At 45.5% G+C, this 12,942-nt stretch overlaps 1 protein-coding gene across 1 annotated transcript in view; it reads left to right on the forward strand.

The window, feature by feature from the left end:
• The window catches only part of RSU1 (Ras suppressor protein 1), a 120,154-nt gene that overhangs the window by 3,887 nt on the left and 103,325 nt on the right, over nt 1-12,942 (forward strand). Inside the window, exons 2-3 of the mRNA XM_059818884.1 lie at nt 1,018-1,129; nt 10,738-10,788. Of these exons, the coding sequence (XP_059674867.1) occupies nt 1,018-1,129; nt 10,738-10,788 (163 nt within the window). The remainder of the gene's footprint in view (nt 1-1,017; nt 1,130-10,737; nt 10,789-12,942) is intronic.

Consider the following 12,942-nt stretch of genomic DNA (forward strand, 5'->3'; position numbering starts at 1 on the left):
ACCCTAGTGAGCCCGCTGAGAAACAGGCCATCACCCCCGCAGCAGCACTAACGAACCGGGTTTCCTCTCCTAAGGTGCCAGCTCCTGCACCCAGCCCGTCCCCGGTGCCTGGCAGCACGGCGGAAGCCACACGGCCGCCCCTCTCTCAGGGCTGCACTCCTCCCCCGGGCAGAGGCTGCTGCTCGAGTCTGGCGGTGGCATGCCGCTGCCCAAGGCCGCACTCGCGGGGAGCTGGCCCAGCAGCAGGACGGCGCTCCCGGGCACGCCAGGCCCAGCGACCCCGCCTGCGGCGGGCACGGCGCTCCGAGGGCCGGACTCACGCCGAGCCCAGCCGGGATACGCGGCGGCCGCCACCCTCCGCCGCGGCGCATGCGCCAAAGCCACTCTCGCACAAGCGCAACGCCTGCGGCTTGCAGCCTAAAACCCGCTGCCATCTACGGAGCGCGCCTATTGGCCAGGGAACCTTCCTTCGGCGCCTCCAGCCAATGGCCAGCGGCCGGCACCGAGGAGGCGCGCTGATTGGCCTGATACCTTCCCAGCCGTGGGTGGAACCGCTCGGGCGGGCGCCCGGCCTTAGAAGGCGCAGGGAGGGCCCCCGCTTCCCGGGGAAGGGCTGTAGCGCGCCTGCGCGCGCGGGCGGGGGAGGTGGGATGGGGCGTGGTGGGGCGTGGCGGGCGCGTGCAGTCGCGGGGAGCCGCCCGTCGGGCCACCGAGCGCTGTCCCGCCGCAGCACCGCGCGGTGAGTCGCCCTGGGGGGCAGCGGCGGGCCCGGCCCTCCGCCCGGGGGCGGGAGGGCGGCCGGCATCCCGGTCAGAGCTCCGCTGGGCTGGGGCGGGCGCGGGGGGACGGGATAGGGCGGGACGGGACGGGACGGGACCCCCCGGCGGCGCAGAGCGGAGTGGGCGGACTCGCCGCCCTCGGCCCCCTCAGGGCGGGAGCCGTCCCCGCGCTGTCCCGGTGGGCGCCCCGATCGGCACCTCCGCCCCGCCTCACGGTGTCCGTTTCCGCCCCGCGCAGACCATGTCCAAGTCGCTGAAGAAGATCGTGGAGGAGAGCAGGGAGAAGAACCAGCCCGAGGTGGACATGTGCGACCGCGGCATCTCCAACATGCTGGACGTGCCCGGCCTCTGTAGGTACCGCCGGCGGCGGGCGGGGAGACCGCGGAAACTTCCTTATTTGTCCCGGGACGAGCCGGGGCCGCCGCCGGCCGGGGGCGCAGCGCGGCCCTGGGCGCGGGAGGTGGGTCCGGGCCGCCCTGCTCCCGGCTGCTGCCCCGGCCCCTCGGCGCTGGCAGGGCGGCCGGAGCCTCTTCTCCGCCGGGGGCGTCCTGAAGCTTTGGGTATCGGGGGTTTGGGGAGAGGTTCGTGGGCAGGGGGAAACGCTCTGCTTCCAGCTCCCGGCAGCACCATAACGAGCCGTAAGTGTGTTGAAGAGAGCCTCAGCTCCGCTGCACTGGAGAGGCCGGTGTGGGGAGCTGGGACTCGGGCCTGTCTCTCCCATCACCTCTACCTGTGCACCGTCTGCAACCCTAAGCACTCCCTGCCTCTCACTGCTGTCATTCTGGCACTTGAGTGACGGGGAGACTTTGCCTCCTGCCCATCCTTGTCCCCTCCTGCTACCAAAGCAAAAACATCAGCCAAGGAGCATCTCCACTGGCTTTTGAAAGGGACAGGGTGACATTAGCCTGGAGGTAGGCATGGCTGCTCTCTGAAGGAGAGTGAGGTAATACTGTATTACAGATACAGCAGTATCATACTTCGGATATTGCACCTGCTTCCAGAATTGTGGCAGTACGTTGCGGTTGGTATGTTGCGTTTGCTGTAAATTAACCACAGCAAATGCAACATACCAATAACAGCATACTGTCACAATTCTGGAGAACTCATAAATGAAGAGCAAGGCAGGTAACTTTGCCTTGCTTTTGCTTTGGCTAGGAGTGCGTATGATGTTATGGTACAGCTGATACGCAGTAAGTTAAAGTTGTGACTGGCTGTAGTGTGCCACAGGCTGAAATGTTCCTGAATTCATGATGGAATGAGAAAAAAGCAAAATCTAAAACAGCTAATGTACTTGAAACTCTTAACTGTATCCTGGTTTAGCTCTTTGACATGTTTGTTAAACTTGATAGCAATCAGGAGCAAGTTTATGTAACTCTTCTTACATGATGGAAAAGAGTTCAGGGAAATGTATGGCTCACTACCAACTCACCATCGTCTGCGGAGTTGGGAGCAGACCAAAGTATCTTCAGTCGCATCAGTAAAGGTTGAAGACTTAAGTACAGTTTTGCAGAACTAGGTTCTGTACTTGAAGTCTTCATCCTTTACTGATTCTTTTCCTGTTTCCGAGTTGTGCGTGGGATTTCAGGAGACTACATTGTAAAGCCTGTATATATGAACCCATGTTAAATAGAAGGTTTCAGTGTATGTCTGTTGGATGAACAGTTGTTTGAGACAAACGCGAGCTAAACGCTACTTCAACTACAGACCTATTTTCAGAACTATACTTGTGTCTTTTGGAGAAACTAACGCAAAAACAGTATGGGACAGCAACAGAGTACTGTTGCTTTTGTCAAGTAGACTTGGTGCTTATTAAACTTATCAATGGTAAGACACATAATTAATTAGCCAGCTTTGATCTTTCAGATGGGGAAAACAGATAATGTTGAAGTACATCAGTAACGCTAAAATAAAAAACTTTTCAGTACAAAGACTGTCTTGGGTTTGTTGTGCAGGCAGGCTCAGGGGCTGCAGTGTGGGACACTGTGGTCCACAGGTGGTCCCTGATACCAAGTTGCTAATTAAGCATCTGAAGCTTGTTTGGCAGGGAGCTCACTAGGTGAAATGTAGACTTGTGGTACTCCTAATTACACTGCATCAGACAAGTCTATGTGCAGATACTCTTGGTGCACATCGTGTGACGTGCTTTAGTGTGGGGATTTGGGGCTTTCTCCAATTTGAGATGGAAGTTAGAGGAGGGGAAATGATGACTGGTTTCTGTTCAGTTAGTTGAGACAGTGCTTTTTCAGTTACTCTGCACTCTGGCAGAGAAAGCATTATGAGTTGGGTTTTTTTGGTTTTATTTTTATGGCCAAGCTATTTGCCACTTTCTCTCTGGAGAAGGAATAGCTTCCTCCAAATATGCCTTTAAAAAGTAATGAATAGGTGTTACCTCTGAATTTTAGGTAATGGTTTGAGAAAACGTTAAACGTGCTTGTTTTCTAACCCTGTCATCTGACTCCTAATGGATAACCTTTTCTAGTATAGATTGGATGTCTTGGGTTTCTCTGGCTCTCAGAACTGGCAGGGAAGCTAATGAGCCTCACCTGGTGCTATCCCTTCTAGGTGTGTTAGATATCTTTCCAATGCAGTGCAGTATTAAAGCTTGCTTTTTCAGAAACTTTGTTTTTTCCATGAAATAAAAATCTTTGTTAAAAACAAACATCATGATTCATGCCCAGTGACTGTTCTTTTCTAGCATCTTGTCTTTAATGGGGGCCACTAGTATATGCTCAGAGATAAGCATAAGATTAGGTTATGATTAGAGAGAACATTTTGGTGGTGTTTTCCCTAGTTTTGTCCATTTGAGGTTTAAGGAATTACTAGGTTGGAGGATACTCCTAAGTCGCTGTGTTCAATAGCCCCTGATTGGGATTTTGTCTCATGTAATTATTTAATGGTTGTGAACCCGCTCTGCCCCACCGCCCCCAGTGGCCAGTAACTCTTCAAGTAAGCTGCTCCTTATAGTCTTGGTTATCCTTCAAGAAAAAGACCAAGCCTTGTCCCACTGCATATTTGAGTACCTGCTGCAGAGTGGCTACTGGACTCGTATTTAAGCTTTCTTAACTTAATTCACACAGAGTTAGTGCAGACACAAGGATTTGGAAGCAGTGCATCGTGTAGCATCTGCTCAGTGTGCCAATCCTCTTCTTCCAGGTGCAGACCTGTTCTTGTCATGTGTGTTTTAAAAAAGAATAAATCATCAGTGATCATAGAAAACGGGTGTTATATGGGGGCAGAGAGGAGAAAAGGGGAAGGGCAATATATGCCCTGGCTTGGCTAGTATTCTCTTCTGGCTTCTCTTTCCATTCTAGTAAATGACTTGCTACAATACAGGGCAGCTACTTGTGTTTTCTTTTGCCTTGACTTCCACCCTCTGTAGCAGTTGTGAGAGAGACAAAACAGATCAAACTTGCCTCTGTCAAATACCAATGTCTCTTTCCAACTCAAGATTAAATACTTTTCCTATCTGGATGGTATCTGAAACTGTCTTAAACTAGCTTAGAACCAGAGGCTTGGCATCTTCCACGTCTCTTCCTGCTTTTGTGTTTAGTAAAGGGAGAGTGGAGTTACCAGCTCGTTTATAATGTGATGTTCAGATTCACAAAGAAAAGCTCAGTAGTCCCTGGACCACTGCTTGCTCAGGAGTTCATGAATGTCATTATAAGTTGAGTTCTATTTGTGGAATATTCCTCGAATCAGGCACTTCCGTGTTTTCTACTAATGACATAAAGTACAAACTAGAATTGTGCTACAGGTCTTCAGAGCAACTGAATTTTTGAGGCTTTTGGAAATGTAATATGAGAAATCTTTTCAAATATGTTCTGTAGAAAAGAGATTTCATTTGAGACTAAAAACATCACTTGATCTAGGTGTTCTGTACTTTAGCTCACCTACTAATGCAAAGACCACGTTGAAACAGTTTTAAACTTTAAAGGCTATTATTCTGGCATGTGGTAAAACAAATGTTATACCATTTGTGAGCACATCTATACTATAGTTGTGCATCCATACATGAATAGTTTTAAAAAATGGCTTGCCCTGTGGAAGTGTTCTAATGTGTGGGTTTTTAATTCCATATTGTGAAATAAATAGATCGTATTTATTTACAAAGCACCCAGATATTGACAGGTAATGGTAGAGAGTGTTAATAGACGTCCTGTAGGGTGAATGATCAGATTCAGCAAGAAGGGCATGATGTGCCTTTTCCCTAGCCTGATGGCTAGGGCATTTATTGGTAGGACTTTAAACAGCCATCAATTGGTGCAATTATGGGATTGTTCTTGGAGTAGGGACCAGTCTCTAATCTGATTAATTTATCTTTAAGTGATCGGTATGTGGAAGCTATGAAGTAAGGAGTTATTTTACCCAAATAACTTGAGGCATCTGCTGCTCTGTAGTCTTGTTGTCAGGGAAGGGATATTGGATGAAATCCTGTTTACTCTAAGTGTTAATTTGGTCTCATTATCAGTCCATCTGTAAGCTATTCATATTTTACATAAAGTACATGCTTGTGTGGTAAGAATTAACATGCCTGTAATTTTTTATCAGAAACTTAGTGTTGATATAATTGACGGCTCCTAAAATAACCAAAGCACAGAAGATGGAGGGGCAGGCTACTTGTAAGTAATTTTGTACAATACTGTAGTGCCCATCCTGCATTAACTTTCTCCGATGGGACACATAGTGTCTTATCTTGGTTCAGCAAGGTCTCTGGAGTCTTCCTGTTTTATTTTGGTGTTTTTTTCCTTTTAAAAAAATTAAGTCAAGTCTTGTCATCTAAATATTTTATGTAAAGCTAACTTGCAGTGCATGACCGCAATATATGAAAAGGCTTGAGAGCAGGGCCAAAAGGGAAGAGCTTAAATATTCTTCCCTTGACCCACTCCGTTTTGAAGCAATAGTGGGACTGGGACCATAATGAGAATTTGTAATTGCTATGCAAGTAAATTGGTCTGGCAAACGGTAGTATCCTGACTCTCAAACTTCTATGTGGATACTTGGTGCATTCTTGAAATCAAAATAACTTATCGCCTGTATGCTCATTACTGTAATGTTAACAAGGCATCTGAGGTCTGCAGTCCTCAAGGAGCTGCTGCTTATTGTCTAGCAGCAGCTCTGATGGCATCATACAGAGGTTATAGGAATTCCCCTGAGGGAGTCACAGTGCCCTTCAAATCTCAGGGGACTGGCACTTGGGGTGAATTGTCTGACCTGTTGAGTGATCCTGGGCAAGTCCTGCTAGTTATGCTTACCTGAGCTGCGTACGTCCAAAGTAAAATGGCCCCACTAGGCTCCCTTCAGCCTTCTAGATGTTACTCACATGAATTAGTTGCTTAAGCAGATGTCTTTATCAGAAGAGCTGATAGTTGAGTTGTCGTGCAGAACTGACTTTATATATAGCACGAGGAAAACCACAGCTGTTCCCACGGCACAGTTCTTTTCACAGGAGTAGGCGAGTGGCAGCATACTGAGAAACTTGGTGTTTCCAGGGGCTGTTGAAGAAGTTAGTGATGTGACAAACACGGAGAGAGAGTAGTGAGAATAATGCTTGTGTCGCTAAAGGCCAGCAGTACATGTGGCTTGATGGTTTAGTCAGCAGGCTTACCTTTAAACACTAAATATGCACAGAACTTTTTGATGTTTAAATTCAGCAGGAGTTTGATATTTGAGTCTGCAGTCCCAAAGCTTAATTGCCCTTGAGTAAGCATCCTTACTTTCTATGTATAGAAACGATGAAATCATGGCAGGAAAGGTTCACCATATGCGATAGATTAGATCGGGGGTCTGTTTCAGTTCTTGATTAGTAAAACACTTCCTTTTTTTCTCTTTTGTTTCTTAATTCAGTTTGTAAGTTATCCAGAGCAGGTACTTGCATGTGTGCCGCTGTCTAGCACTTGGTGCACTTCAGTGATTTTGTACTTCTGTGGTGCAAAGAAGTTGAGAAGTTGCGTGCAAGCGGTGCGTCCTCATAAGCTGGCTTCATGCAGGAGTTATATTATTTGGTATGTTTTTTCTTTTAAATATCGAATTACATCTTGAGCACAGAAACAGAAAATCCTGAACACTTCTTCTTTTAGCCTATTTGAGTTGTCATTCTAATTTGTACGCTTTAAATGGATGTTTCCCTTAGTGGGGCATGGGGGGGATGGGGTCTGGACTACTTCCTTACCACTGCCTTAGAGTTTTTTATTTTGATAACCTTGGACATACTTACCTTAGTGTTAACAAATAATCATTCACAGAGTCATATCCTCTTCATAGAAGAGGTGGTTCATAGGCAAAGAGTTGAGAAAGGCCTATCATACTGGTGGATGTATGAACTAAATTTGAGCCTTTCCTTAGGTAATTTCTCAAGTTGGTCTAGCTGCTTATTAAAAGGCACATAATGGGGATTACAGGTTTTAACGTAATGAAGTTCATTATGGATTCCAACAAAATAAAGAACAGATATTTGAATTTTGGATTCCATCCTGAAGCTGGCAAAGCTCTGTGCAAAACTGGAATGAACTGGTCAAGGCCACAGAAGTGTGGTAACAGCTTCAGTCTTTGTTCTGCTTTTAATAAACCAAAGGAAGCATCAACTTCAAAGGAAAAAAGAAATAGTGCAAAAGTTCTCTTAGAACTCACTCTGTGCCTGACTGCCTGATTTGACTTGCCAGCCCCTGGCCCTGCAGTTCAGCGTTGTTGTTGCAGACCTTTGCTTGGCAGCAGTGATGCAGGGGTACCGCCTGTTAGGAGTCCAGCTGTCCGTCGTGCTCGTGGTGAGGGGCTGGCTTTTTAGTATGAGGTTGTGTAAGCTGGTCTTGATCTGCCACTTCAGTTCAACTTTTCTGCTTTAAAAACAAGTCTTAAAGTGAGGTGAGAGCAACTTTGTACAGTCTTAAAAAGCAATAATGCATTTTTTGTGAAAAAGCAGATTAAACGAAATCTTTACTTTCCAACACTACTGTCATGGGGAGGGCAAAGGAGAAATTCTGAAATGTTCCTGTACCCCAAATCTTCAGGAACAAAGCTGGAATGCTACCTCCTCCTGCTCTTTGCAGCACTCCACACTTCAGCCTTAAAGGCACTCTTCAGTGTCCTTAACACGCAGAGCTGCCTGACATGCAGGTGTGGTGATTTGTAAAGGCATGGTGATATAGCTAGTCCTCACCATTGCCAGTGTGAGAGGGCTGAGAGTACGAAGCTGGTGGAAGGCTTTGGTATGCGTTGCATGCTTTTTCCTGCCTTTTTGATGACTTAGGATTTATTTCAACCTCTGAGGTTTGGGGAAGATATTACTTGACTAATTGGACTTTTCCGTATATTGGCTAATGGGGGAAAGGGGGCATCTGGAGCACAAGTCTTATGAGGAGCGGCTGAGGGAACTGGGGTTGTTCAGTCTGGAGAAGAGGAGGCTGAGGGGAGACCTTATCGCTCTCTACAATTACCTGAAAGGGGGTTGCAGAGAGGTGGGTATTGGTCTCTTCTCCCAAGTGACTAGTGACAGGACAAGAGGAAATGGCCTCAAGTTGCGCCAGGGGAGGTTCAGGCTGGATATTAGGAAAAATTTCTTTACTGAGAGAGTGGTGAAGCGTTGGAACAGGCTGCCCAGGGAAGTGGTGGAGTCACCCTCACTGGATGTGTTCAAGGAACGTGTGGACGAGGCATTGTGGGACATGGTTTAGTGGGCATCGTGGTGGTGTTGGGTTGATGGTTGGACTTGATGATCTTACAGGTCTTTTCCAACCTTAGTGATTCTGTGATTCTGTGATCTTGGACAGGAGGACATTACATGGATAGGCACACAAGCCATTTGATTTGTAATGCAGAAGATATCCATTACTCTCCTTGTGGGGTGGGAGGAAACAGGCGAGGGCAGAGCAGGTAACTCCACTGCCTGGTAGGAGAATCATTGACTTTCATTAAATAGTGGAGCAAGGCTGATTCCTTGTTGATGCTGGTGAGTCTAGCCAAAGCCTCAGAGCTCTAGATTGACTTGGTTTCTTAAGTTAAATGCAGGAAAAGATGTTTTTTCCTGGCATTGGTGATGTCAGTTTGGATCCGGCTCTGATCTAGATTAGGTCATCTTAGAACTGGAGATGTCAGACTAGAGCACTTACCATCTCAGGATGCCAGCAGATGGGTTGCCCTACTGATGACTGGGCCCTTACTAGTCCGGCTGGATATCAAGGGCCTGTGGAATGTTGACTTTTGCTCATTGTCACAGCTATTAAAATATCTAAACCAAGAGAAATAAATGCTGCATAAGGAGTACTTAGGCATTTGTTCACAAGCTTGTAACTTACCCCCAGCACCTTCTCTCAATTACTTTGTGTAAATTGAGTTCTTATATTTAGCTTTATGTGTAAGTAATCACTAGTGTAAGTGGTTGCTTATGGTTCAGATGCTGATGTGCCTTTTATGTTTTAAACCTTAGAGCTCTTTGTGGAGGCTGCCACAATTGTCTGCCCTTTAGTGCTGGTTTTTATACAGTACTTTTACAGGCTTTCTATGGGCTTCATTTTCTGTCCTCCCATTCTGCTTCACGGGCTGGTGCAGGCAGTACTCAGAGCACTCATGTTTTAGGAGAAATTTAGGGTGGGTGCACTGTTTCTTCCTTTCTCCTCCCTGCCTTTCCTTCTTCCACAGCCTGAAATTGCACAGGGAACTGTGGTGATGCTTTTGCTTTTTTGCACTGAACTTTCCAATCTGTTTCTGCCTTTGAGTGACTGCATTCATTCTGCTAACAGGTTGTATTTGCCTGTGGTAAGTCATGAGCTTTCAAGGGTTGGCTGAAACAGGTTGCTGTAGCAGTAAGTAAAAGCTCTCCAAGCTGTTTCATCCAACTTGCAATTTAGTAAGTATTGAGTAGCATGGCCAGTTTTCACACATGGTCACCAGGATATCTTCGTTCCCTGAGGCAGCAAGACCCCCATGGGCTATCTCTGGGCTACTGTTAGAGATGTTCGTTGCTTGAGGAAAGCTCTGGGATGAGAGATGTACCACTATCAGCTGTCTTTCAGGCAGGAAAATTTCCCAGCTGCCTAGGAGGGGCAGCCAGATAGTTTCTAGAGCTGTTTTGAAGAGGCTACACTGGAAGTGAGGAAAAAGGTGTAGGGGAGGAAAATCTCTCAAGTTTTCTAGTTCAGTAAAGTGTATCAAACCTTTTACAGGGAGGATGAAGATGATTGAGAACTAGTTCAAGATGTGAATTTCTCCTCTGACTATTTTGGCATACTTTTCCGATCAGGTAATGTTGTCAGTTGTAGGCTATGGTGCTTCTAGGGAAAGCAGTAGTGGTGTGGAGTGTGGAAGTAGGCAAGACGTAGTGTAAAGGATGATGAAGTGTACAGGGACTGCTGCTTTCTGTAGCTTCGTTGTGCCTTGCACTCGTTTGTTCAATAAGGTGGAATCTGAGGGGCTTTGATCAATCAGATCATTCAATTAATTTGAGTAAATATTGCATGTTGTCACCTGGCCATTCGCCACACAAAAATGATGCTAATCTGCTACTGTTCTTTATGGGTGCAAGGTTGTAAATGCAGCTGTTGGTACTTAGGACTTAAATCTAGCAGTGACTTGAAGACGATGAACCAGGAATGTGTGGAAATATAATTGCTCATGTGGCATGTGTTCCTGTTGTGATAAATGTTGGAGTGTACCTATCAGGTTTTCCGTGGGAAGGATTCAAAGGGTGGAAATGAGAGAGGTGTTTACGTGTGCCCAGAACCAGACCTCTGCTGGGAGGCACCAGTACTTACTGCTTACATTGCGTTTGATGCAGTAACAGAAATGTGAAGTAAAGGGACAGAGGAGTGGCTGGGTATGTCCTTAAGTCTTGAGCTTGTCTTGTGTTTTGTAACAGTGCATATGAATCTGGAGTTACTGGAGCGGAGAGAATAACTTGCCTCTTTTTTAGATACAAGCTCTCAGTTGCCATGTCCATAAACTAACTTCTTTCTCTCTTCGTTTGCAGTTACATTGTCTCATATCACACAGCTGGTTCTGAGTCACAACAAGCTTACAAGTAAGTATACTCCTGTTTTCGGACTTCGTTACAGGCAGTTGAGCAATATTGCAATATTGAAAACCTGACACTGCTGGTTTGATTTTTTTTTTTTTTTTTCCATAGAGCACAATGTCACTGTTAAGAGTACTTCTTGATGAAGCACTCTATTAAAAATAGAGATTGAGAATGTGACTTAGCAGTTGTGTTCAACATGCTTTCCCAACTTCAATACAAATCTGCCACATACTGGAAGATCTGTAATTCAGTCTTGTTACCAGTTCAGCCAAAAATCCATTCCCTACCACAGCTCTGAAGTCCTTATGTTTACATGAGGACTTTTGATTTTTATTTTTTTAACTGTATCAGAAATGATACAATTTGCATTTTGGTAAATGGATAACTAATTTGACTGAAGCAAGTGAAAATAAATTGCAACTCAACTGCGTTATATCTATAACCAAACATATGTAAGCAAGGTCAACTGAATGTGAGCTTCAGGCGTGAAAGTCAAGCATTCTACTTCTGTCAAAAAAAAAAAACTTTTGTGGGTAAGGTGTCTTTTGCTTGTACTGCACACAGCACCTTCTGTTATTACCTTGTGGATCCTACTTCCCATAGTAAAGGAGCCCTCAAGTGAGGTGTTGGTGCATAGCATGTCATGACAGCAGCATAAACATGAGACTTAATTTAGTGGAGGCAGATATCAGACTGGCTTTTGCAAGGCAAAAGAGTTTATTTCTTTGTAGGAGAATGCTTCAGGCTTACCCATCACTGTCTTGTGCAAACACTCCTGCTTCTTGGTTGTTGAAATAAAAGCAGTGGGTTTTGTCTGATCCCTGTTACTGTGCAACTTCTGAAGAGAAGAAAAGTGTTGGTATTGTTGATGTTCTGCTTGTCCTCGTCTGCTCTCTGCATGTGCCAGTGGATGTCTATCTCAAACAGTCCTTGCCTTTTGGAACTGAATTTTTTTAAGAGTGCATGGAATGGGGATGGGAATGGAACCACTGAAGGGGCGGGGGTGTGTGCTGGGAAGATGACTGCGCAGATGCTGTGTCATGTACCAGGCTATACCCAAGAAAAGCTTTACAAATTGAGACTAGGGTTAAAAAACAGCAAAAACCTATTGAATTCTAAACTATTTGCTGCATGAACTGTAAGATATTATGTGTTACTTAAAATATATGTATTAATGCAAAAATCTCACTTGAAGGCTTTGAGCATTTGCAGAGGATTAAGCATGAGGAAAAACAAAAATATTCTTAGATTCTATCATATAAACACTGCATCTCTGGATGCAGTTTATTGGGTATTAATGCATAGCTTAAACAGTTTGAAGTAGTAGGAAATAGATGAAAGTATGGGCATTATGTGAGTGGCTGTGAGAAGTATGAATTAGTTATTCTGGGCCCTGCTTCTAATTGTATAGTGTCCTCTATTCTGGCATCTTGCTACTTGTTTTTGTCCTTATAGTAGTTTTCAAAGAAATCTCCATTTATTTATAAACACAACCAGCAATTTCCAGCCATCTAATATGTAAATGATGACCGATGGGTAAATTCATGGGCATATTCAGGAAGGGAAAATAGTAAGCATTGCTATTAAGCACACAGCTCTACCTCTAGTTGAGAAGGTCATGAAGTTACGAATAGTTGGAAGCTGAGAGATTATTTTGGGAAAGCATTATGGTAAACTTGCTTTGGGTATATTGCCGCCTGGCATCTGTTATCAGCCACTGATAGAGTTGGGCTACAGGACCACCCAGCTGGTGGCTTTTGTGTTCCCTCAGGTCACTGCAAGGAGACGGCTGTCTCTGAACTTGAGCTGCCTAAAAGCTAGGCAGTTAAATGTATCCAGCCACCTCAGCTTTCTCTTGCAGCTTTTGGAGGGTTGTGGGCACCTTGAGATAGCACTTCATTCTGCCCACCTCTATTGCCTGTGTGACAAGGTCAGACGACTCTTCCAAAGTTGGGTACCTAGTGCTGCCAGGCAGAACTTCTCTGTGGTGCCGATTATCTGCTCTGGTATCTTCTTTCTGAATGACTGCTTACCTGGGCTGCTTATCTGGCACAAGGATGAAATGAGTTGTAAGCGTTACTCTTGGAAAACTTGACTTTCTTTCTCTGGGGTTTGTAAAAATCCTGCAACTTTTGAAAGCGAACAGACATCCAAGGA

This window comes from Gavia stellata, chromosome 6 (assembly GCF_030936135.1).
Source record: "Gavia stellata isolate bGavSte3 chromosome 6, bGavSte3.hap2, whole genome shotgun sequence".
NCBI lineage: Eukaryota > Metazoa > Chordata > Aves > Gaviiformes > Gaviidae > Gavia > Gavia stellata.